This window comes from Tachypleus tridentatus, chromosome 8 (assembly GCF_004210375.1).
Source record: "Tachypleus tridentatus isolate NWPU-2018 chromosome 8, ASM421037v1, whole genome shotgun sequence".
In the NCBI taxonomy this organism is placed as follows: Eukaryota; Metazoa; Arthropoda; class Merostomata; order Xiphosura; family Limulidae; genus Tachypleus; species Tachypleus tridentatus.
In genome coordinates, this window is record NC_134832.1 from 132,899,499 (window position 1) to 132,927,305 (window position 27,807).

Here is a 27,807-nt window from a genome sequence, read left to right on the forward strand (position 1 = left end):
AACATAAGTAATCGATGTTTCTTGTTCCCAGATTGATAAAAGTCAAATAGCTTTTTTTTAAACAAATATTTTGATGAGTGTATATTTTTTAAAACTTTTTTTTCTGGCATAGCAAATGCAAACTAAACCCGTATGCTAAAATTGACTTCAATCTCGAAGAAAACCAAGCAGCAGTTCAAAATTAGAAAATTGAATTGTCAGTTTCAAAACATATTTTTTTTTAAATCTTCAGAACTACACAAAGTTTATTCATTAAAATTTTTCAAGCAACAAAAAGATTGATTTACCATCTCAGTGAAATATAATGTGTATTAAATGTACAAAACTGAAATTGTCACTTTTACATACATTAAAAAATATTTCTACATACTGAACTTAGTAGTTAAAGATCAAAACATAAAGGTATTAAAATTTACCTATATATTTAAATTTAAATTTCAGCATTTAATTGAAAAATAAAGTTTTGGAATTTTTTTCAAGAAGGTGAAACATGTAATATGTTACATAAATCACTTTTTTTTATGATTGAGTTTAAGAGATGCCCTTTTCTTAAGCACAAGTTCTCTTACAGAAGATAAATGAAAAAAGTTTTGAAGCAATGAAAAAGGGAATTACTCTTAGGTCTTGGATTTCAGTACTTTTTGTCAATACATTCATACCAAGAAGCTCTTGAAATAAATACTAAAAGATTTTTTTTTTTTTATTAAAGGTTAGTTAAAATTAGGTTTACCTACATCAGATCCAATATTTATAATGACAGACATTTTTTCTTTGTAATACTAGTTGTATTTTTCCAAATATTTCTTCAGTTTGATAGAAAAAAAGACATTAATTGAGCATGCTTCGAATCATTGTAAAAATCAGTATGTTTGTCTTTAATAAGAACAATCGGAAAAGAGGAAGTATTAGTATTCATTTTACATATATGTAAAGTCAAGTGAATAATTGTTAAGATTAGACTGAAGTAAATGCTACAGATAATACATTTTATTTATAAACCTTACCCGAGTAGTTTTAATACAAATGCATAATTTGATTAAAAAATAATACAGTAAAACTATATTAAAAAACAAAAAACTTTCAGATATAGGTGCTATTTTAATTGTTACTCAACACTGAATGTAAACCTTTACAAATAATTTTATGTAACAGAGGGAAGGATTTTTTATGGTGATGCAGATATTTTCCCATTTAACCCTAGAGTAGAAATAATGTCAAAGAAAGAGAAAGTTACATTTTGGAAGTTTATGAACATCTTTAATAGTACTAATAACCAGGCATAAGATTTTTGATCTAGTATTAAAAACAATTGTTAGAGGTTCCATAACATTTTTTTAATGATAATGTTGATAACAAAACTTCCATAGATTGTAGGATGATGTTCAAGTCATAATTATCATTTTCAATTCACAAGTATGTTAATTCTTTAGATTTAGGGAACTTTGGTAACTCAATACCTTCATCATTCATTAATATAATTAATATGTAGTTGTTTTTATCATGAGTAGAATTTTCAAGTTTGTTATAAAATTTAAGATATGCAAAAAGCAAGTTATTAAAAATGCTTCCTTCATTTATTAACACAAAAATAGTTATAAGCATTTCAAGTAATGGGGCAGAAAATCTTCTATACTTTATTTTACTAAAAGTTATAATTCACAAATTGATTTCCTCCAGCAGCAGGCTGAAATCTGTTTCAGCTTAAGATTATTTAAATATATGGTCACTAATATATTTTGCAGTACTTTTATTTTAAGAGAAAGTACTAGAGTATTTATTAATTTCACTACTTTGACTTTCAACCTATCTTAACTGTATTGTTCTTAGGCCTTTTATTATAATTATTTTCACTGTTTATCTCTGCAATTTTCTTGCAAGCTTTGATGGTCTTTCACTGTAGTATTTAGCACAGTACAACTTAAGTTCTTCATATTTTCAGTATTTTTTAAAGAATAAATTAATCTAAGTTGGGTGAGTTTTTTTTTATGGAATTCTATTACAATTATTTAAATATAGAAATTCCAATAAGAGAAGGTATTTCTGGCTTCAGTCTTCATCTCTATTATTTTGCCTTACCTCACATTTGTGACTGCTACTATTCTTTCTAGTAGTTTTAAAGTCAATATAAACCACATGTTAGTAGAGCTAAACTTAATAAACTTCTTAATTTAATCTTTTAGGTACATAATTTCTGTTGCCAAGTGCTCCAAAATAAGCAAAGTTTACAAGAAGTTCCTTAAATCTTACGTAAATCAGCTCTTGTTTGTCTTTAACCATTTTACTTTTACATAGTTGGAATCATGCTTCTACTCAAAACTAAAATTTTGTTTGAATCCACCCAAAATATAAGATATTTTTTTCTGTTACTGTGTATGTCAACAAAGCAATACTTTCTAGGGAACACTGAAGGGAGAAAAAAAATTAAATTATTTTACCATAATTTAATTCTGAATTGAATAAGAATAAACAGAATTATATTAACTTTTTAACACCTCTTCATATAATAGTACAAATTTACTGCATAAGGAGTTAACATTTCTACAAACTTGTCACTAAGATAGTGATTGTAATTTTTAAATTATCACAAAACTAAAACACTGCAGGATATCCTTTAAACTTTCTTTGTAGAACAAGTTTTTAACATATTCAACTTAAAACATTAAGATCCATATGAGTTGTTAATGGTTCAAAAACCAATCCAATGAATTTATAAAAGGATGCATGTATGAAGTATAAACTAATCTTAACTCTTTCTAATCAAAGATCAAGTACTTTGTGTATATATGATGGAAAAGAAACTGTGAAAAAAGTTTAGAAGAATGCAACCCTAAATTACATCTAAATGTGTTTCATAAAAACAACAACACTTCTTTAAATAATTTACTTCCATGTAAAAAATGTACAAAAGCTTTATTGACAGTAGTAGTGTACCTCATCGAAATGTGAAATAAATATTGGAGAATCATTTTTAGCACATTTATGGTTCAGCAACAATGGCAAATATTTTTTTACACAAGTTAGCATTTGAACTTCCTGTGACATGTAAAATACTTTTAACTTGTCATAAGATTTGCAAAGATAAATTGTAAAGCTTTGGAGTTATATATAAATGCTCCTTCATATAACAATTTAAGCACTATAAATGCAGCTTCATTCAGAACGTCATTCCAACCTATTATTATTACACCAGAGGATAGCTGGCTTGGCTGGCAATTCCACATTGGTTGCTCTTGTTCCTTCTCATCTTCACATAACCTTCATCACCCCAAGTTGTGTTCCAGCTATAATAACAGTAATTAACTATAGTGAACTGTTTAGATAGAATGGGCTACTTGTTCAGAAATCACATATCCCGTTTAATCTCGCTTTACCTTGATATATTAACGATACTTTAAACTACATTTTCAATTAAGTTGTAAGTCTCATAACTGACATTTTCATATACTCCAATAAAATAAAATACAAATCAGCTGCATGCATTAAAGATAAAGTTAGATTGATTTACTACCCAAAGGCTATCTCCATATAGCCAACTCTAATGTTGAGCTGATAGACTAGAACACTAACCAGAGTTTCTTGTACTACTATCATAATGACCAAAAAAGTGTAATTTTAACATCACTTTCCGAACACCGACTACTAAATTGAACTATCATGGTGAATAAACAAAGGTTTGGTAAATGAAAATCACATTCGAATATACCCAGTAAAATGCTAGTTGAAACTTTAACAATTGTAAAAAAAATATTGCTATATTTTATTTCCAATATTTCTAGTTGTTTTAACTTAGTATTATTACAACTTATAGCTAACTCACCTGTTTTTTAACAAGCCAGTACTGAAGGCCTTGTTCATTTTCACCATAGCCCACCACCAAAACTCCATGATCTAGTTCCTCACTGCTACATTCTGGTTCATCATACACTCCTGATTAAAAGATATACATAAACAGAATAAATAAGGCTTCCTAAAAATTATATTCAAGTTTTCAAGAGCTGTTAATTGTGTATAGTATTTTGTTCCAATTAAAATACTGCGTGTAAATCTGATATTCACATTTACTGGTTGTTGATTAATTAAACCATAATTTTGGTCCTTTAGTAAGTAGTTGAAGTACAAGTAATGTCAGCACTTGTTTACATTATACATCTTTTGAAAACCATAAGCCTTACTGTTTCACTTTTTGTGAAAAACTGACAAAGATCAAATATCAAGTGTTATTTGAAAATCAGTTCTGCAATCTAAAATCAGGCATTGCCTTTTAGGCAGTGTGTTAACACGCCAAATGGTGTCTTAAACCGATGTTTTCTAATTTAAAACAAACTTTGCAACTCTGTCCGGTCTGTAGCAGTCACAGAAAATAATTCAACACAAATGCAAAAAGTTCCAAAAAAGGAAAATTAAACTGTCTACTAAACCCTTTCACGACAAGCTTGATTTGATATACACAAGTTTGTCAACATATTTGAATGCATTAAGTATCTGCACTATAACTTTCGATACAGTAAGTGTGTCTTCACAAAATTTGATAGACTTTTAGTAAAGATTATAAGTATTTTTGTATACAAAAAATTAGAATTTTAATGAATTATTTTTACTAAAAATTTGTTTCATTGCTAATCCGAGTTTAAAGTGATTTCATATTACAATTAAAAAAAAACTATTCTTCATCCCAAAAGTTCATATTTGTGTTATCTCTGAAACCTCCCTAATACATTTCAAACGTTTGTTTTCAGTAAGACTTATTTGTTATGCTCTAACTATGTGAAGTCTGTCCTTTGACCAACCTCATAGCCATCATAAAAAAAAAATTATGCTTTTTCCATGCTAGAACGACAATATATTATTACCACAAAAATACAAATGTTTAGTCTAAGTAGCTTAAGTCTCATAATGCTAAATATTTACTATTTTTTTATTATATTGACCTTCCAGTTATGCCTAACTAATGTTACATGACTTTCACTGATGCAGTGCACGTGCACCTGAGTTGTAGTATCCAACAGTATAAAACTGACCCGTTCTTTGCTGTGTTTTATCGGACTAGTGTTTTGGAATATACAGTCACATTTCAATTATTATAGGTTATATATGTATACAAGAGTATTACTATTTAGAAATAAATTATTAAATTTATTTTTCTTAAAATACAGAACAATAAATCAAGAAGTAAAGCAAGCTACTATCATTTCTGCTACAACCTCTGAACTCAATGGCTGCTGGACATAGGTTGCTAAACCTTTTAAAAAATTGCACATGGAAAGTATCCAAACAAAAAATTTAGGTTATATATATACACACACACACAGTTGAATAACCAAAAAATCAAATAACTATACTTATACTATAGTGTTCCACTATGATTTATTAAATTTAGTAACTAATATGTATTTAGATTTTTAAAAAAATATGAAACTTTGAGCAGACTAAAAAAAAACAATCTACATTCTTAAAATATTGGTTCAAAAGAATGTGGTAGCCTTTTCACAGGCTTAAATGACTGAGGAAATTACTAGGGCAACATTCTAAGCTGTTGATTGGTTATTCACATGTCATGTGTTAAAGTAAGTGTACATAAGGAACAAATTACTTTCAAAAATGGAAAGAGGTGAATGAGGTCACTGTGTTTGATTCAGTACCTAAGCCATATGTCAGCAAACTAAAAAGATATGAAGTTCCTGTGTTTGATTCAGTACCTAAGCCATATGTCAGCAAACTAAAAAGATATGAAGTTCCTGTTTTATATTCTAGGTTGTTGATATCAGTGATTTGAGTTCCTAATTTGTACGAAACTAGAGATTTAGTACTTAGACATTACAAACATCTAATTTTAAACAGTACTACATTCATCACATCACATGACTCACCAAAATTCATATTTAGGTGTCCTTTTAACATTAAGAAATTTACTAATATATATTAAAGTTTAAATTAAAATCTACAGTTTGATTCCAAACTTATTGACATAAATCCATAAAATAGTAGATCAATAAACTTTTGAATGTAATTCAACAAACTAGATAACATGGCCTTAGACCCATGACCCATAGCAAAACAGTTAATTAAAGCTGGAAACTCAAGTGTCATATCAGCAATATTTGTAGCCCTGCTCTTATCTACTTACACTTCTTCCTTCTGAAATAGTATAAAGATTATTAACCTGAAATAAAAACTTTGTTATAACCTTTTTTATTTTCACATTTTGTTCAATGTGCAAATAATTATACCTAACACTGAATGTCATGTTCATATTAATTTCATTTGCCTTACAAAATAAATACCATAGATCGATGTTAACCAATTTAATTATATCTGGTATTCTTGCTAATTACAAAATACAAACCTGAGGAATAAAACTGAAATGATTCATGACTAGCATCAATCGCAACAGAAACAGGTCCCACAGTGGCTACAGCTTCTTGAAGCTTCATCTCATCTCCATGTGGCAAATCCACAAAACCAGTAACTGTAGCTCCCACAGTCTTTTTATGAAACCTGCACCTATCATCCTAAAACACGTTGCATTAAAGCATTAACTTGTTGACTGTGTTGAAATGTTTAAATTTAAAAAAAGAAAGAGACAGAGAGAAGAAAAAAAACTACAGGGTACTCTGTAATTGTATGAGAACTAAAGGTAGATTCAAGTGAAAAATATAAGTCCTTTACAACGAAACTAATATCACTAGAATCATGGGATAACTTCAGGAAGGACTAATGTTGACATTTTACATAAAGGTTTCAAGACAGCTTGGTATGAGCAGAGAAATAAAAATACTGAAAACAATAGATTGGAAGAAACTAGAATTGCTATGAATGATAAAGAGAAAAAAAACAACTTTTCACTGTGACTAAACAGCATTCCTTTGAAAAATTCTGTATATTTAAGAATGTACATATATTTTTAAAACAGACTAGTAAGAACAGAAAATCATGCCAATATATCAATTATATAGATTTCAAACAGATATTACTGTAGAAAAGATACTATGATGTTTAAATTTTTAAATGAAAACAAATTAAAGAGAAAAAAAGGAACAGAATAATAAGATAGCAAGTTATGGATTTAAGATACATATTACTACGATTGCAATAACATTGAAGTTTTGTAATTTAAAAATTCATTTGCAGTAACTTTGTTAATAAATATTTTGACAAATATTAGATTTACACACATGCATGCCTGTAAAAAATTGTTTTAATAATGTTAGTCAAGCCATCATGTTCGTAAATCTAGATGTCCAAAATGTATTGCTGAAGTGTGTACGAGCTGTAATAGTCCCAAGGAATGAATTAACTATCCTTAAACACCTAAACACATTATTTTTAGAAACTAACCTCAGCCTCATAGGGATAGGACTTCTCTGTGTCAATACCATGATTATCCTTGATATACTGAAATGCTTGATCCATTAGTCCACCATTGCAGCCTTCATTACCATACTTAGTTGAACAGTCAATCAGGTTTTGCTCACTTAGAGACACCAACTGACCAGTCTTATGGTAGTGCTGCCCTTCTAATGCTCCAGTCTTTGCAGACAATAAAAAGCAATTAAAAGTGTTTGATAAGTTTAAAAATATAAAAGCAAGAACAGAAAATAAAGTTTACTTAAGACCAAGACTGAACTTATTAGATGTTTTATGTAGTTCTTACAAAAGCCTGGGAACTCTTGTCAGAAATTCAAACTTTTCTAACTTGATTATACTTTAACAACTTGTTCCACATCTTTGATCTAGCATACCTACAAGTGTGTTGAGATTATTGCCAATTTGTAAGGTTTAAAACAATGCAACAATACATATGCATAGTAATAACATACTAGCACAAATTTTTTCCTTTCAATTAGTCAAATTTTGAATGTATTGTAATCGGCTATAATTTTTTGCCTTTCACTTGAATCCACAATTAGAAGCAGTTTTACATAAATACGTTATTAATATATATGTTTATTACACTGTTAAAAATAGGATACCTTATTCATAAGAGATACATACATTTGGGAATGATTTTTACTAATCCAATAGACCCTGTTTGACCAGTCCAAATTCTTATGTGATATAAAAAGTCATACAATCTCAAAAGCATTGTTGCTGCAAAGCAGGAGCTTTGAAAGGCATAGTCTCTCCAAGTAAACTATCCCTCACAGGAAATTATTCTTACCAACTCAAAAATATTATAAAGTATATAAGGAAAGAGGGTGTTGTGTTTTAGTGAGGAAGAGTTAATTTACTTAAAGAGTTCAAACTGTGAAACTCCCAAACACCAACATTGTAGCCTATTTAAACAAAAAATATAACATGAAACTTGTACTGTTAGGTCATTGAAATGAAGATTAAGGGGAAACATTAAAAAAATAACATAAAAAATTATGTAATGATCAAAGAGAAAATACAATCTAAAAACTTGCATTATACAGGAACCTGAAAACCAGTTTATCTGATGTTTGATATTCCTATGTAATCACAATTGTACAGTATATATATATATATATGCAATTTAACTTTAATGGGTATCAAAAATATACTTCAATTTTAAGAAAACTGCAATCTATTAAAATAAAATCATAAAACGTTATGTTGAAAACAAAGGATAACTTACAGCACTGAATGACCAACAAGACCCACACTGTCCTTGGTCCTTGACAGGAGTCACATAACCATGCTTTCTCCAATCAACCTCTTTGGGTAATACCACATTACTAGGACTAAGATAGGTGGTTGTATTTCTATATAGGACAGCTTGGAGGTCACGATAATTCCGTTTCAAGCCATTCATAATTTTAACAAACTCACTATGAAGCTATGAGATGTATATACAATCAACTAATATTAGTAACTGGCTCAGAGTTAAAAATTTTTTTTTAAATTATTCTGTCATAAAAAAATTGGTTTTAACATTTTAAAAAACAAATGAGAACATGGTTGTTAAATAATATTCCAGTTTCTTCAACTCAAGCCATTAATGTATTTAGTGATCTGATTCAAAACAGTTACAAGAATTAAACTTTGAGATATTTTAGCAATTGAAATATAAATCATAAAGTTTTTATTGCATTGATGTAAACTGTCCAAAATAGTGAAGCAAATAAGCTTCTTAGGCCTAAGTGATTAAAATCAGTAGTTCTCGTTTTTTCTTTACATCTCTATTTCATAGTAGCTTTCCTTTTGTTCTCCTATTACCAATATTATAAGTATATTTTAATATTCTACTATGTTTAATCTGATTCAAGGTTATAGAAGTACAAACATTAAAAAAGCTAAAACTAGTAAGTTCTCTGCAACTTCAGCTATGAGGCCTGAAAAAGATGCGAAAAAGAATTATATATTTCCCTCATATGCACTGCAATACTAGTAAATGACTTTTAATAAAATTACTCAAAACCAAACAATGTTTTAGATGTTAACTGTATTAGAATTAGCACAGAATTTCTAACTTATATATATGCTTCAGACAATGAGGTTTAGGGAGTCAGTAGGTAACACTGACACTTGATATTACATAAAACAAAAGTGTATAATTTTCTTATCATTTCTACACAAAGATTGCATTAAACAACATACATACACACACTTTACATAATTATCAATATTTACAGTTATATTTTCACTAGTACATTAACTTCATTTGCTCTTGCTTTTAGTCACACTTTAAAAGTCCATTAACTTTACTGCTCTTGCATTTAGCATGAAAGATGAGAATCTTTCATTTTCACACACTTTTTTTTAATCTACTTGTGTAAATATAGTATGATTTGGGATCACTGTTGGTAGTAGTATCATGAAAACTGGAAAAACAATGACTTAATTTCCACACAAGAGTAATTTCACAAATGAAATACTTAATATAGTATTAATATATGCAAGTAAAAACATTAGAGAAAACAGATTTGAAAAGGATTTGTATATTGTACACTGAGTTAAAGGAAACCTTCCTCAACCAATTATTTAATATGAAAATGCATTTACTGATTACTATGTTGTATTTCAAGTTAAGAAAAAAGTAATACATGAAAATAAAACAGTGAAACAGCTTCATTTAATAATATATATATACAACTGGCAAATTAAGTTCAAAAACATGTTAAGGAAATTAACAGAAAAATATTTAGCAATTTCTTACATTAAATGTTTTGAGATACACCTTTCATATGTAACTAAACATATTCTTTTATTGGCATTGCAGAAAAAAAATGAAGTTTAGCAGATGTGTGATAGAATAAAAGGAAAAAATTAAACATGAAAAAAAAGGATTTATATAGCAGTAGTGCATGAAATACACATTACACCCATACACTTCTAGACATTTCACAACCAGGAGTTAAAAAAGTTGGCTTTTAAAATCACAGCTGACAGTTATTCCAAAACATCTTATGATGTACAAAAACAGCTAGCTTTAAGCTAACATGCAACATCTTACAGCTCAATATGTCAAGACAGCATGTTTGAGTGAAATCTTAATAATGGTAGATTCATTTCTGTCCTACTGAAATGGTTAAAAAAACATGTAGTTGAGAAATCACCACTGTTTTACAATTCAGAAAATACATGAAATCTAAAAACAGTATAATATATCCATTTTGATTAGTTCATATAGTGATCTTTCATGCTAAGAACATTAGCACAAAACACATCTTGAAAGTTCAATATTATGATGTATCATGATTTCAGATACAAGTTATTTCAGTCAACAGAATAAAGTTTTTAAAAATTATAAACAACAGATATACTATATTGTAGTTCTTCAATGCAAAAAATAAACCTGAAAATATTGAAAGCTCTTAATGTGAAAAAGGTTTACACACACACACACACTCATCTGCACACACGTACATTTTTGTACACTCTCCAAGTCAGTAGCCTCCATCCACTTGACTACAGAACTTTTAGAAAGTACAAAAAAAGCTTTTTTTCTTTTTTATTGATGTTTTCTAATTACCACAGCTATATACACATACAGAGAGACATGTACTTCCATTCCTCACCCAAACAGAAGCCTATTCATCTAATTTTGGGATGCATTCAATATACTGGGCATGTGGAATTCCTAGCATGTACTAAAAAAAATTTTGATTTCTATATATATTAGAGCTATATTTCTGTATTACATATTAATTAACTTTGTACGGCAAGACATTACAAGAGCAGTCCTGCTATTTATTCCTTATTTACATGTTGTAAAAAAAGTTTTACTTCAATTTCTTACTTAAACAAGTCTGTATTGCCAAAAAATGGTTTTGTAAAATATATTTGGCATGCTATAAACAGCTATTTATAAAGAAATAAAACTATTCAATTGTAAAACCAGCTAAAATAATTCCAGGATTTAATTAACCTGTTACCTGGTAACAAGAGCATTCAACTACAGAACTGTTATATGTGTTAATTTATTACCTGTACATTACAATGTGTAATAGAGGGTTAAAAGAGATCAAAGTCCACTATTTCAATTATCATCTCAATTTCTATTCATTACATAGTATAACCGTCTAATTATTTGTACTTCTAAGCTAAAATCATTGTTCTTTTATCATAATACTCACCAAATCTCCATATTTGTTCATTTTCAAACTATATGTATACAACCCTTCGACAAACTTCTGGTTGTGATAAGAAATTTTTCGTTTGTTTTCCATGTAAATCTTCAAACGAAACTGTTCCTCAGTTTCATCATTGTACTGCTTACCTAAAGTTTGATAAAAATTCTTTAACATTAACTACATCAGTTATAAATTCATATAAATTTACTCTTCAATATGGAAAGGAGATTCTGCAGTTTAAGACTACACAGAACTATTTTAAGAATGAATTTAAATCCTAATGATCATTCTCAATGATGAAACAGTTTTGAAATGTATACTTCCTTCTTTGGATTGTGTCAACTTTTCAGTGGTTAAATACAAAGCAATTTGTGTAAAACTAAGGCTAATTAGAAGTATGTCATGTTAAAAACTTTAACCTTTACAAAAATCAACTGTAGCTTTAATCAAATTACCTTTCTCTATCCATTAGTAATTATGTTTCTCACTATACAGAAAATTCTTAATGATAGTTCAACTTCAATATTTCCTATATGATTACTATTCATAGTGACATATGTATTTACATTTTACAGATGTGGTTAATACAAAGTTTACATAAAATAATAGTAGTTTTACTTTGAACTAATTTCTTATTTGCATATTCTACTTCTAGTTAATCTATTATTTGAATATTCTCTCTCAAAGAAAAACTGAATATTGAAAAACAAGAGGAGACTTGAATCAGGTGTTTAAAAACCACTGGTGGATTCAAACATCTGTCTACAGAAAGTCCAAGTGGTGTAATTAAAAAGTTGGAGAATACAAACTTTAACATTACAGGTAATAAGTTTAAGATTTGGAAACCTATGTTAAGTCCAGATTTGTTGATGAATAAAATTTTTCTGCTTAAAAAATGCTAGCTCAAGTTCAACACCATGAACTGAATGAAGTAGTGGTTGGTTGGTTGGTGTTTAATAGCAGAAAGTGATGAAGCTATCTGTGCCAAACAAACGATAAAGAGCAAACCATCAATTTGAACAAATAGGAATTGTTTCACTTCTTGTTTGAAGCAAAATAATTCCCTGCAAAATGTAAAAAAAAAAAAATCAAAACAATAATAAAAACATAAGAACAAATATATAGTCAAAAGTAAAGAAGGTAAAAACAGTATGTGCTAAAATATGGAGTTTGTAACTTATGTGTGTAAAACCTAAAGTCAATGGTAAATTCTGAATGTAAACATGTCAAAAATAGTGCAGCTGCTAATGGTTGTAACAGCAGTAAAATGTGAGCTATTATGACTTGAGTGTCACAAAAGCTACTATTAATTGTAATTATATTAAACATAAATGACAATTTGAAAAAAACAAATGGTATTAGTTAAATTTCAAACTTTTCAATGTTTGAATACCAATCTTGCTTTAGAACTATATCATTAGGATTCAGTATTTGCTGCATTACACATAACATGGCAAAATATAACTTTTAATTTGTGCAAGTCATGCTTTGAAATGAGTTGTTAAAATAACATTTATGCAAGGTTTTATGCAAACAATACATGTGTCAAATAGTTTACTATTTACAATCAAAGCAAGATACTGGTCACAATTCTTAGGAACTTAAACATTTTATTAAATGTTTTTCACAAGTTAATTTATTCATATTTTTTTCTCAAACTGGTAAGTAATACAAAATTAAAATTGAGTTACTATACTGCATAAACTTTTACAAAAGGACAGTATTTTTCTTCTAATTCACCTTTCCAATTCTAGTTTGATAAAATTCAAAATGTTTGTTTAAAGTTAATAACAATTTAATGTGTATACAACAGCACCTAACATTTGAAAATACTCTGAAGGATTTTAAACTTTTTTGTATAATTACACAATTATTCTCCACATAATCCTAAAAAGTAATCAAATAATTCAACCCAAAGTATATATTTTCAAAATTTGTCAATACAAAATTGTGACATTATATATGTATATAGGTACATAAAACTAAATATAATGAAAATGTACATTTGTAACATTTTATATACAAATTGGTTTCTAAAACTGATTAAACACCTATTCCATGAAAAAAAACAAAAACATAAGGAAGTATGTATCCAATTTCCTCTTGATTTGAATTGGTCTCTTAGTTACAAAACTGGTGTCTTTTATATACATCCACAGTAGTCTATTAAAAAAATAGTCCTTTGCATTACATTTATTCAAAAGGAAAAACCACAACTAATGCTTTCAATCTGGTAATGCACAGGCACTTAAGTATAGTATTCAAAACATGCCAACTTAACAAAACTAGAAACCTATTTCTACTTACCATGATGAATCTTAAAGGATTTCCATTCTTCCATAACAACATCTTTATAGCTGACTGTTCCCACAGTAACAGCAGCTAGCAACATACAGAGCAAAACCTTTAACATGGTTTATCTGAACACAAAGAAGAAAGAAAATTACATTCTTCATCACACATTGTAGTTAACTGTTAACAGCAAGATAAGTGATGTGCATGTAAATTAATTGCATTTATTAAAAACTTGATACTATCATGATTCCAACCTGTATCAAACATTCTATCATATACAAGTATAGTTAAAATGGATAGTTAAATATTGTATATCTTGTTCATTTATCTGAAATGCAATATAATACTGCCTGGCTAATTTTAAAAACTAATATAAAAATGGAATTTGTTATTTAAAAACATTAAACACATGAACTTTGTTTTGTTTTTAAACTTAAATTGAGGCAATTTCAGGACAGAACACTTCCAAATATGTACCTGTAATTATCAGCATTTCTTTTGATCTTATACTCCCATTACATTTTCAATTCCACTATTTTTATTATTTATGTGGAGAAATTGCATAATAAATGCTTGCTTCACACCTCTGTATTAAAGAAGGAAAAAACATTTTGGGGAACTTGTATCTAATTCTTTGTGCTTGAGAGCTATTTGAATGATAAATGGAGCTTTGCTGGGAAAACTCTTATATGTTTGCCAAAAAAACTACTACAACACATTCAACTGATGCATAACATTTTCATTTTTACTAATCTTAAGAGATATTTGTAATTCAGTAGTGTTTAACTCATTTCAGAAACAAAGGTTTAATCTTTCTTTTAGGTCTAGTTAATAAATCTGTTTGAACTCCTCTACTTTTAACTCTTGGAAAAACCCATTCTCAGTTTATAGTGAAAAATATGCTTCACAGATATTACTCAAGTTTGTGATCTAAAATTTTGCTCTGTGTATATGTAAGTAAAGAGAACAAAAACCACTTCTAAGACAATGGTACTTTAAAATGAGACCCAGTGTCAGTTTTTCAGTACTTATTAGAACATGCCAAAAGAAACACAATTGCTTACAGAAACATACCTGAATAAACCAAAGCCCCAAATCTGTAATTTGCTGAATACATGTGGTTATTAGTTACTATAAAGAAATAAGAAGTGCTAATAAAAATATCAAGTGAGTTAAACCTTAAGTTCAACTGCAAAGTTTTTTTACTCATCTCCTCCAGTTGTTGATAAAGCAAAAGCTCAAAGTAATGTGTTGGTTTTAATCAGCTTTTTATTTGTTGTTGTTTCTTTTTCGGTAACACTGAAACTTCAAATCTGCACACTTTTCTGATATCACAGAGTTTTCTAGGTCTCCTGAATTAAACTTTAAAATAAAGTTATTTCTAATAAGTTAGGCTTGATTTTACTGGAAGTGTCTGATGTTTCCCACATTCTTACTTCCTAGGTAATACATGTATAATAAATGTATTACACAAGTAATACATTTTTGGTTTGATCAAATCTTTTTCCTATTTTTGGAATTATAAATTCAATTGAGAGTTAATTACTTCCATGTAATTTAAAATCAACCTAGCAACTATTTAGTATACTAGTCTAATAGCAGTACACTGGTTCAATAAAGAAAACTTATAATTGTCAATAACATTAACAACAGCATGTTTTCCATTAGCCAATTTTTACGCTTAAATATGTATATTTGGAATTTTATTTACCATGCAACTGATCGACTTTAAAATGTTAATTTGAAAAATTTGAATTTCATTCATAAAATAAAGCAAATGTAGTTACCAAATTTTGCTTTTAATATAATCAATAAATTGTTTGTCAAAATTTGGTTTTAATATAATCATGATAGCCTATGGAAATGACTTTCTACATACACAAAACTAAATGTTTAGTCTCTGCATGGAAACTTTCAGTTACATGTGATGTATGCAGTTAATTTAATGGGGTTTAAGGAAAGGTTTAATAAATATCTATATTATATGGACTGGCTTTGAAAGTTTTTATCTTTAGTGGATAGAACAGATTAGGTCTCATACTGTCCTCTAGTTAACATACATTTAAAACTAATAAAAGAAAATCTAAAAGTTTCTGTAACTTTATTAAGTTGCTATCCTGAATATTTTTGGGTATGATCAGTAGTAAATAAAAACTGTCAATCTATAAACCTTCCTCGCGCGTTCGTTGTTGCTGTTTTTTCTAAAAAAAATTGTCCGGTTACTAAGATATTTTTTATATAAAAATAATTTCCAATTTGCTTTCTTACCTTACTACTTATACACCACTTTTACAAATCCGGAAACAAATGCATGTATTTCCGCAAGTATATTGAGCGCTACCTATGGAATGATCAGCTATTTTCAGAATTCATTAGTATACATAATCACATGATGTGCTATGTGCAACTGGTAATTAGCAAATACACGTTCAGGTTTTTATAAAATATTTAGCAAATAACAAATTCTTAACTATTCAATTTTACCAATATGCCAGTTTTTTTTTCAGTTCATTCGTATCCTAAAACGCAATGCTATTCTAAGAACTTCTAAGTGAAAGATCTTAGGAAAAACGTATAGCAACCACACCATATCTGTTAGGTTTATTCCCGTTTCGTCTACTCATACTAAGCCTACTGTAATATAATCATAACTAAAATAAATGCTTTATTTTATTTTTCTCTAAACTTGGTATGCCACTCCCTTATTAATAGTAAAAAATGTAAAGCAGTGTTATAATTTCTTGAGAACAAGTTATGTTTTTATGTGGTATATTTGTGGTGTATATGCGTACGTACATAAAAATATTAATTGTTGTTTATTGTTTATGAATTTCGCACAAAGCTACTCGAGGGCTATATGTGCTAGCCGTCCCTAATTTAGCAATGTAAGACTAGAGGGAAGGCAGCTAGTCATCACCACCCACCGCCAACTCTTGGGCTACTCTTTTACCAACGAAAAGTGGGATTGACCGTCACATTATAACCCCCCCCACACACACACACACGGCTGGGAGGGCGAGCATGTTTGGCGCGAACCCGCGACCCTCAGATTACGAAGCGCACGCCTTAACGCGCTAGGCCATGCCAGGCCAGAAAAATATTAATCTGTGAATGGTTTAAAAGTCTATTTTACCGTATTGCAAACAGTAATAATACAAAAAAAATACTTTGTTTCCAAAACTGTACCAAAACGGATCTTTATATCTAAACCTTATTCTATATATACTTGGCAACATGATGATTGTATATATTTTCAGTTTATTCCCATTTCTTCTACTCCTATTTGCCCCCCGCTAGCACAGCGATATGTCTACAGATTTATGAAGCTAAAATCAGTGGTTCGATTCCCCTCGGTGGGCTTAGCAGATAGTCTAATGTGGCTGTGCTATAAGAAAAACACAAACAAACACACTATTCCAGTTTGATCTGTTGCCAACAGATTAAAGAGGCGCCACTCGTTCGGGCTACAGACAATTCCTATTGCCTCGCACAGACCAGATATATTGTGGCAAAAGCAGAGCCCATCTTGACGAGCGAAGTAACTTGAAAAATGTCGGTGATGCTTCCTTTGACTTGCGACTTGCATTTGAAAATTCTTGTAACTTCCACAACATTCTAGAAAGTTCTTGAAAATTCTAATAAGTTCGAGAAAATTCTCTATCAGCTACTCAGCAGTGAATCTAACTGGGATGTTCTGGAAAATGGGTACATTTCAAAAATTCATTACCCATGTCATCAAACGCAAAATTTGAAGAGAAAAATAGGTTTTTTCCATTTACTTTTGGCATAAACAATTGGAAAATAACACTTTCTGCCCAAGAACAAGAAAAAGTAAAAATTTTGTTACATAGTGTTATATATACGTATATTATTTTGTAACAAGCTGAGTTGAATTTATCGCCAAGGAATCACAGACACCTACCGTAGAAGAGTCCTAAGCCCAGTAACAACAACATAGTATATAGATATACCATAAAGACGTACATATAAGTAAAAGCGTTTAAATGACAGTTGGTGAGCACCAAAACCTTAACATCTAACATGTATCAGTAAATGAATGAGCTTTGGTTCACGTTGTGAAGTATTTATATGTAGCAGTGCAGTTTCTGGAAGCGAACCAGCAATATCGAGAGCTACCTTTTGCAGAGGAGACCCAGTAAGTCTCTGTTCGCGTTTATCCTGTTTTTACCAGTTTTCTCCCTACATACACACTGTACAACATTCACGCCAGCAGTGAATATCATAACTCATGTACACATACGACTGCCGTGAAATGTTAGCACAAATGCAGGTTATACCTTGGTACCTCCCAGTTTTTGTGTTATGCAAAGTCCAGAGTATTTCTTATTCGAGCTCTATATAGTATGCGTATTTGCACCATGCTTTAGGAGTCGATAGCAACCCACTTTCTTACACTTGTACCTACTTGTACAGGTCTCACTGTCATGTATATCTGTGTTATGCTTCTTCACTATTGTTGGCCAGGCTTGAGCTTATTGTAGCACCACATGTAGGTTAGAATCCTTCAACTGCTTGCCCTGAAACTCCTGAAACATTATTTTGGCATTTATTCTTCAGTAGAGTATTCTGTTTTATCGCCAGCCTTTCTGCGGTTCAAATGGCAATATTTTCAACCCTCACATGGTCTCACTGTGCAGTGAGATAGTGGATCTTACAATGCTGTTATCCAATTTGTAAATTTTACTTATCCTCTCAGCAACGTACTCTAAATAAATCGTTGTAGCAGGAGCTTTATCAGAAATGCATTGGCTGTACCTATATGATTCTGGGTCATTATTTTTCAACCCAGCTGATCATCTTAATCTCAAAAAACCACTGGCATATTCACCCAACAAGTCAATGAGCTGCTTTAACTACATCAGGTATATAGATTATTAGTACAGCTATCAACCACTGCCTCAGATGTGTTGGTAGCTTCGCATTTGTTTTTTGGCTGTAGTGCAACAGATGTAATCCTAGCACTATGTCTGGAATAATTTACTTCCATTATATGTACCACATCTATGGCAAATCCAATGTCCAGCTGGTTAGCCAGTTGTCCTAAAGTACAAATCAATACTGGTACTTTATGCCTTGTCAGAACGATCACTACTTGAGCTAATGGTGTCCGATTTTTTGGAGGAAGAAACAATTTATTTCACGCGTGATTTTTATGTCCTTGATTTATGACACCAACACATCTGAACTGCTCAGATTAAGTGAACTGCCGTTTCTTTAAAGGGAGATACTAGTTTTCCCTTGGTTGTATACACTTATGTTGTCCACTGTTACTGAAATCGATTTGGATGGTATTGGATGAGTCTTCTGTGGAATAGTAATTTTTCCAGTGCACAGGTAAATTTATAGGCAGGATCCATGCATCGATTCCAGATCTGAAATTGTAAATTATTAATTTTATTCTAAGGGTGACTCCTCCTAGACTGAGTCAGAGGTGTGATTCCTTTTTTAATGTTTTAGTATATCGCAGCTTGCCTAAATGAAGTCAATATTCATTGGGTGAACACTTGAAATATCACAAAATTCATAAAGGTTTATACCATTCTTGTGCCTACCAGGAACTCAGTTTCTTCCTCTTGTATTCTTTTCAGTTTATACCAAGCTCCACCCAGCCCTGACAAATCTGGATTAACTACTAAACTCTTTGGTACAGGTTGTCCACTATGCAATTCATCAGTGTGGAAGTTGTAGGTTAGTAAAAAAGAAATAAAAATAACTTCAAGTCAGTACATCATACCAGCACCACCACATTTGAAGAACTTTAGAAAATGCTTTGGACGTGTGGTTATGTTCATTTGTAACCAAAGAAAATTGTGTACTTTTAAAAACTACAATTAAAAAACAAAATAAACTCGTTTATATTACTTGGAAATATATACAAACGAATTTCAAGCCCCGTAAATAAAGTATTAAAATGTTTATTCATTTGAAAAGTTTTATATGCTTAAAACTCCAGTTGTTTATGATGTTCCGGGATATGCATAATTGTAAGTAACAGAATCAATATACTGATAAAACACCTAAGACTAGAAAAGGAGTTCATTTAAATAAGATAAATAAATTTATGGACTTTAATTTAAAGTAAATAAACACACAGTTCGAAAAAACAAAGTTCATATAGCTAAATGTTGGCCCGGCATGGCAAGGTGGGTTAAGACGTTTCACTCGTAATCAGATGGTCGTGGGTTCGAATCCCTATCGCACCAAACATGGTCGCCCTTTCATTTGTGGGGGCGTTATAATTTGACGGTCAATCCCACTATTCGTTGGTAAAAGAGTAGCCCAAGAGTTGGCGGTGGGTGGTGATGACTAGCTGCTATCCCTCAAGTCTTATACTGCTAAATTAGGGACGGCTAGCGCAGATAGCCCTTGAGTACTTTTGCGCAAAATCCAACCAAACAAATAGCTAAATGTTAATACGAAGATATGTTCAGGAAACAAATTCTGAAAAACCAGAATCTCAAACCACGGCAAAAAAAAACATAAAATACTCTTTCAAAGTGATTATAAATTTGTGTGTACACCTTAATGTAAGACATATAGGGAAGTAAAACAGAAAGATGTGACATTCATGCTGATTGCCTGCACTTGTAATAAGCATTTACATCGTTTAACACATAGATATACACTCTTCCTCAAAAAGGTTGTTACATATGATATTTTCAGCTTATTTGTTATTTTTCTTGTGTTTTTAATGAGTGCAATATCTTTTCTTTGATAATTATTGGTATATTTAGAACATGAACATTCGTGTAATATTTCATGATTATGTTTTTTTTATGGAAATTTCTGTAGAATTTAAGATCTGTACCATCAGAAATGGACTTTTTTCTCAACTTTTAAGTCAAAACAAATAAGACCGCCATTTTGTAAAATTATTTAGACTCAATCTGAAGCTTTCAGTAAACGTGCAACAATTACATTCACATGAGAATATTTAAACTCAACAACGTGTGTTGCCCCCACGTGCTGCAATAATGCCCGCCAGGCGACGTGACACGCTCTCAACTAACGTTACGAGTGTTTGATTTGGAATTCTGTTCCATTCTTCAGTCAGTGCTTGGTGTAACTGCTGTAGGGGGACCGTTCCTATTCCTGACTGCACAGCTAAGTTCATCCGAGAGATGCTCTATCGGGTTGGTATCCAGGCTTACAGGTGGTTGTTCAAGGACCAACACATCTTGTTGTTGCAAGAAATCTTACATATTACGAGCATTATGAGCCGGTGCATTGTCCTGCTGCAGTTGGAAATTGTTCTGGAAAATACCCTGGGCAAATGGCAGTAAGTGACGATCCTGGATATCCTGATACACAACACCAGTGATGTAGAACAGAATGCACTCTAGATGTGCACTGAACCTTCACCTCTTGCGATGTTGGGTTGAACATTTTCATCATTAAGCTGTCCTGCAGGAAGCCTGCGAACTCATATCCGTCCATCAGTGGGGTAGAGCAGAAATCTGGATTCCTCAGCAAAAACTACTTGATTTCAGTGTGCGATCGTCAGATTATGGTATCACTGAGCCTACTGCAGCCTGCTATTGTGATGTCTAGCTGTCAGTTTAGGTTTCTTGATCATCCGTCTTGCTCTGTATCCAGCTTGCACTAACCGTCGATTAACTGTCTGGCCTTGAATCCAGATCAGTTGTTGCGCATGTAACTCAGAAGCAATCAACATGGAGGACATCGTACGGTTTCGACGAGCAATGGTGAGGATCCGGCGATCATCGCGTGCTGTAGTGGCACGTGGACGGCCCGTGGTTCTGCTCGGACTCATACTTCCGGCTGCAGCTCTTCTTCTGAGAACTCTGTTGACGGTCTGCCTGGATACACCAAATCGTCTTGCAATATCGCCTTGTTTCGACCCAGCGTTGTCTTAGGCAGATATAAAATGACCAACTTTATGAAAAATATCAGAGGTCTTGATCCTTTTGATGACGTTTAATCCTGAATGTTAAATTATTTCGAATTAAAGGAACTAGAGTTTTTAGAACAATCCTCAGCTTTAATGGATTGAACAGATACAGGTGTTTGCTAAGATGAAAGGAATTTCTTTATATGAAAAGTGGATTTATGCGATAAAGTGTAGTCATTGGAAAGAGCAAGTGTTTCCTGGAGAGTTTACACTTTCATTTCATTTATGTAAGTCTTGAAATCGTCACGTGCAAAATGCTTAAGTCAATTAATTTGACTTAAATGTCGTAGTTTGTCGAAACTGTTGCCAGTTTTCATAAAATTATGCTATCGATCAAAATAAACCCATTTTTCGGGGGGAAATTCCATATAAGTTTAATTATCTTACTTGTGAAAATCTTGAAACATTTTGCGGCAATAAGCATTTGGTACTAGTTCATACGCTTGGAGAATATTGCTTAAACCATATCATCATTCATACAGTCTTCTAGAGAGAGAGCGGCACCAGCTTCATGTGATCTACCAGTTAAAACACTTTGTAATAATAATAACAATTTTTGGTGGGCTATTTCATGGTTTGGACAACTTTCTCAAAATGTCGGAAATATTTATCAACTTCACTTTCATTGAATGGTGCTACTTTAATATATCAGTTCAGTTCAACGATGTTGTCTTTTTGCCTTGGTCTGTCGAAGTTAATCTAATTTCCATTTCGTTCAGCCTAATTTCTTTTTTTCAGCTTCAGTATAAGCTTGTTCATTTTTGTCTTCAATAGAGGCCTGTTTTTTCGTGCTTTCGATACAAGCTTAGTCTTTCTCAGCTTTGATATGAGCTTGTTCTTTCTCGGCTTCGAAACGAGCTTGTTAAAGCTTCATATGTTTGAGTTTCAACAGGATATCTAACTTGGTTTTATCACTCAACCCAACTTGGTTAGTGGGAACTCTAGAGTGTTCTCCTAATGCTATCTCAGACAATAAATTATCATTGACTAGTATTTCATTAATACCCTTTCTAGTTCATTTGTTCTCATTTATTTTTTAACATCTAGTTCTAAAATTTGGCAGTTTCGAGCAACTCACTTTTGTCATGTCTTTCTAGTTGTGATGAAGGAAAATATTGATAATCAGAAATGACTAAACCTTATTGTCACTGGTAAATGTAAACTGAATCATGATTTGAATTTAGATAAAATTTTGTCTCATATATAAAGCTCTGACACTCGCCCAAATTTATTACGTTACATATTATAATTTCAAATAGCCTAAAACTGATTAAATCTTAATATGTATCAAATTTCTAATATTTGCCAACAAGATTCATAAACACAGTTTTCATTCTTAATACAAATATTTTTAATGTACAAACAATGATATATTTATAACAATGGTTATTGCACACAATGATTTATTTATAAAAGAGTTTGTTTGTTTGTTTAGAATTAAGCATAAAGCTACACAATGGGCTGTACTCTGGCCGCCACGGCTATCGAAACCCGGTTTTTAGCGTGTAAGTCTGCAGACATACCACTGTACTACTGAGGAACAATATAAAAGTGTTACAAACTTACAAACAATACTGAATCTTTAATCAGGTCTGGAACTGGATATATTATCGAGGGTTCACGATGAGCGAACTAATTTTGACTCGATATGGGTGTAATTCACTTAACAAGAAACTAGCTAGCTCTGCGTCGAGTTTTATGCTGACGAAGTTGTACAATGTTTTCGTGAAAACGCAAAAATATGGTGTGAATCTACTGGAGTTAAATGGTGTGTAATGTTCGAAATCTACAAATTAAGGCACTGGGCAATATATCTGAAGTTCCCGGTTAACAACCATTTTTCACAAGTATAGTATACAAGCTGTAGCAGACCAATAATATATACTATCTCTTGGAGGATCGCGCTGGTGGCACTTATAGGAATAAGGAGAGTCTAGAAATTTTAGTCTGTATATTAATATTGACGATACACTAATGTTTATGTGCACACATATATTATTGATTCTTACGGTCGATAATCTTCTACAATTTCAGTGAATTGGCGGAAATTTCGCGATACTGATTTAACAGTATAAGCGTTATATTTCTAAATATAAATTAACTTGAATACACATCTATATTATAATAGATTTATATTTGTGTATCCGTCAGAGTCTGAGTAAATGTGTCGTAGTTTAAAGCCAAACAGTAAGGAAGATTATTAGTGGGAAGAAAGACAGCTTATACGCAGTAGATACTGATATTCATCTGTCAGCTTTGTGTAAAGGTTTCTCACAACTTTAACGTTCAATTCTTTTTTTAAACTATAGTGTCAAGAAATTTTGTTTTCCTTTGGCGAAATTGAAACACGCGTGATGTTAAAATGAATAAAAAGAGACATGTCATTTGAGCGACAACTAAAGTTTTGCTTGTTACAGAATTTATTGGTTTGACTATCCCACAGTTATTATATTATACTTTCTTTTAACTGAAATAAAACAACAGTAACTTTAAAAACCTGTTGATGTAGAATAATTCAATTAGTATGGCATGTGTTGGCATAACAATGGGGCAGCATTTTGTGGAAGGAAACTCGAAAATGTCTTCTCACTTTTAACCCAGTCTATGCTTGAATAAAGCGGGCGTTCTTTTTGCATAGATATGACATAATGTGGTAGTTAGGGCACTTGTATCACAATCTGCAGGTTGCAAAATTAAAATCAGCTGCTGATTATGTTCCCACACACAAATAATCCCATTTTTATCATAGTGGCCAGTTCGTTTGGGGCCGGAGAGACATCTCATTATAACCTTTCATTGGTCACGTTTGGCGGTGGGTAGTGTTCATCAGCTAGCTACTTTCACCTTAGTTTATCACTTCAAAATTAGGGATGGCTAGCTCTCGAGTAGCTTAGAGCGAATTTTAAACAAACACTTCGTCTTAAACAAAATTCTCTGAACTGTTTCATCACGCCGTCACTATGTTCGCTAGTGACGCAAGAGAAAAGACATAACTGGCAAAGGTTAACTTCCGTAGGAAACTGAATGCAAAAAAGAAATTATTCGTTGCCACATTATAGGAATTAATTTATTTCTAAATCATCACATTTATTACCGTTATAACTGTTTTAATATTAATGCTCAATATAGTTTTAACTTATGTTGTGCAATACCAACAAATTTTCCACTCTTAAACACAATGAATCAAGAAACCGTTATTGTTTTATATGTAATTTTTACTCACTATAGCTATAAAATGATATAACTCCCGTTATCATTAGTTTAATGACCCACAAGCTTAGAATGTGATTAGCGTAAACTCAAACCGAGAGTTGTTTTGTTTGTTTGGGAATTTCGCACAAAGCTACTCGAGGGCTATCTGTGCTAGCCGTCCCTAATTTAGCAGTGTAAGACTAGAGGGAAGGCGGCTAGTCATCACCACCCACCGCCAACTCTTGGACTACTCTTTTACCAACGAATAGTGGGATTGACCGTAACATTATACACCCACACGGCTGGGAGGGCGAGCATGTTTAGCGCGACGGGGGCGCGAACCCGCGACCCTCGGATTACGAGTCGCACACCTTACGCGCTTGGCCATGCCAGGCCTCCAAACCGAGAAAACCCAGCATGGCCATGTAGTTAAGGCACTCGACACGTAATCCGAGGGTCGCGTATTCGAATCCTCGTCACACTAAACATGCTCTCCCTTTCAGTCATGGGGGCATTATAAGGTTACGGTTAATCCCACTATTCGTTGTTAAAAGAATAGTTCAAGAGTTGGCTATAGGTGGCGATGACTAGTTGCCTTCCCTTTAGTCTAACACTGCTAAATTAGGGACGGCTAGCGCAGATAGCTCTCGTGTACCTTTGCGCGAAATTCAAAACATACCAAACCGAGAGACATTTTTTTCAGTGTTCACCGCTTTTATTCACAATTTAAAATACTCAAAAGCTCTCAAAGCTGTGTAAAACAATATGTAGATATGTATTTTCTTTTATTTTTATCCCCAGTGGTATAGCGGCTTCTCTACTGACTTATAACACTAAATATCGGGTTTCAATACCGATGATGGGTAGAGCACAAAAATTCCATTGTGTAGCGTTTTGCTTGGTAAACTATATTGGAACATCGATGAAATTAACATTTTCATACCATAGCATAATATTCAGACTATCAAGTGCCGCATAAAAGAAAAATAGAATTAATCATGAAGATTGGTTTTTGGGTTTGTTTTGAATTTTGCGCAAAGCTACTAGAAGGCTATCTGCGCTAGCCGTCCCTAATTTTGCAGTGTAAAACTAAAGAGAAGGCAGCTAGTCATCACCACCCACCGCCAACTCTTGGGCTACTCTTTTACCAACGAATAGTGGGATTGATCGAAATATTATAACGCCCCTACGCTGAAAGGTCGAGCATGTTTGGTGTGACCCTCAAATTACGAGTCCAGCACCTTAACCACTTGGCTATGTCTGGCCTAGATATGAAAAAGCTTCTATTTGAAAAATGTATTGATGAGTTAGTTAGTTGTACAACTATCTTGACAAGCGTTTGAATCTGAAATAATGAATTTTAAAATAAGAAAAGGGACACCAGAAAAAATCAATGTTTAGACAATTCACTGGTAATCATAGTTGAAATAGGCGTGACCTAGTGGATAAAATGGTCCAAGATTTGAGTCCCTACATATTACTGAAGACGTTCCACACTTTTGGGCCCGGCATGGCGCGTTAAGGCGTGCGACTCGTAATCTGAAGGTCGCGGGTTCACATCCCCGTCGCGCCAAACATGTTCACTCTTTCAGCCGTGGGGGCGTTATAATGTTACGGTCAATCCCACTATTCGTTGGTAAAAGAGTAGCCCAAGAATTGGCGGTGGGTGGTGATGACTAGCTGCCTTCCCTCTAGTCTTACACTACTAAATTAGGGACGGCTAGCACAGATAGCTCTCGAGTAGCTTTGTGCGAAATTAAAAAAAACAACAAAAAAAACAAACACTTTTATTACTGTGAGAGTTATAACTGTGAAAGTTAATCTTACCTTAAGAATAAAATAGTAGCAGAGTAGACAGCGGGTACTACTGTCTCTCAAGTTAGCAGCTGAGAAATAAGGGATGTATGTTGCTTGAACCCAGCTGTTTAGCATACATGTGACAAAAGGTGTCGCTCAGATGCAAACTAACAAATACCAAGGTAATCACAGTTTAAATATTAATAAAAAATATTAAATATTTGAAAGAAATATTTATATTTTGAATTTTCTTCTCATTATTGATTTGGAAAGAAAGTCATTTCTTACAAATTGCTATGTTTTATTATAGAATTTAAAGGGCTTATGTGGCAATCTTTAACATCTTCATTTTTCATTTTATTTCGGCCAGTCGTTAGAAGGAACTGCGTTGTTAATATTAACTCCTGTTTCTGTAGATAAGATCTGTACGGACAGGATATATAGCTGTACAACTGATTTAAAGAGGTTGCCTCTAGAAGTCGCTTTGTCAGCAAGTCCCTTTAGATGGATACAAGTTTAAAATGGAAAGTAAAACATAAGAAAAACGAAGCGAACAAAGTTCGTCCTTTTTTTTCTTGATCATTCTATATTCTTGTTCTACTTATTTTAACCACTGTTATTTAGAAATGTTTTAGTTCCTGAAAAAGCCGTTTTTATAGAGAAAAACTGAAGAAAAGAGCATAGTTTTTCGAATGAAAATAAAGCACCCCAGTGAGAGAATTATGCTTAAAAAATAAAAGGTTCAATATTTTAGACCTGTAACAAATACACTAAAAATCGATAACTACAAGTCGGCCCTGTCATAGCCAGGTGGTTTGGCCGCTCGACTCGTCATCTGAAGGTTGCGAGTTCGAATCCCTGTCGTACCAAACATGCTCGCCCTTTTAACAGTAGGGGCGTTATAAAGTTACGGTCAATCCCACTAATTATTGGTAAAAAAAGTAGCCCAAGAGTCGGCTGTGGGTGGTGAAGACTAGCTGCTTTCCCTCTAGTCTTACACTACTAAATTAGAGATGGCCAGCGCAGATAGTCCTGGTGTAGCTTTGCGAGAAATTC

The 27,807-nt window shown here is 32.0% G+C and overlaps 1 protein-coding gene across 1 annotated transcript; it reads right to left on the minus strand.

Annotated features, from left to right (window-relative positions):
- Nucleotides 1-972: 972 nt before the first annotated feature.
- On the minus strand, nucleotides 973-16,457 carry LOC143223525 (procathepsin L-like). The gene is made up of 8 exons (XM_076451605.1): nucleotides 16,098-16,457; nucleotides 13,842-13,954; nucleotides 11,538-11,680; nucleotides 8,597-8,797; nucleotides 7,336-7,527; nucleotides 6,344-6,509; nucleotides 3,823-3,927; nucleotides 973-3,285 (listed from the first exon to the last, which is right to left on the minus strand). The coding sequence occupies exons 2-8, from the start codon at nucleotides 13,945-13,947 to the stop codon at nucleotides 3,182-3,184; spliced, it is 1,017 nt and encodes a 338-aa protein (XP_076307720.1). The 5' UTR covers nucleotides 13,948-13,954; nucleotides 16,098-16,457; the 3' UTR covers nucleotides 973-3,181.
- Between the last annotated feature and the right edge of the window lie 11,350 nt (nucleotides 16,458-27,807).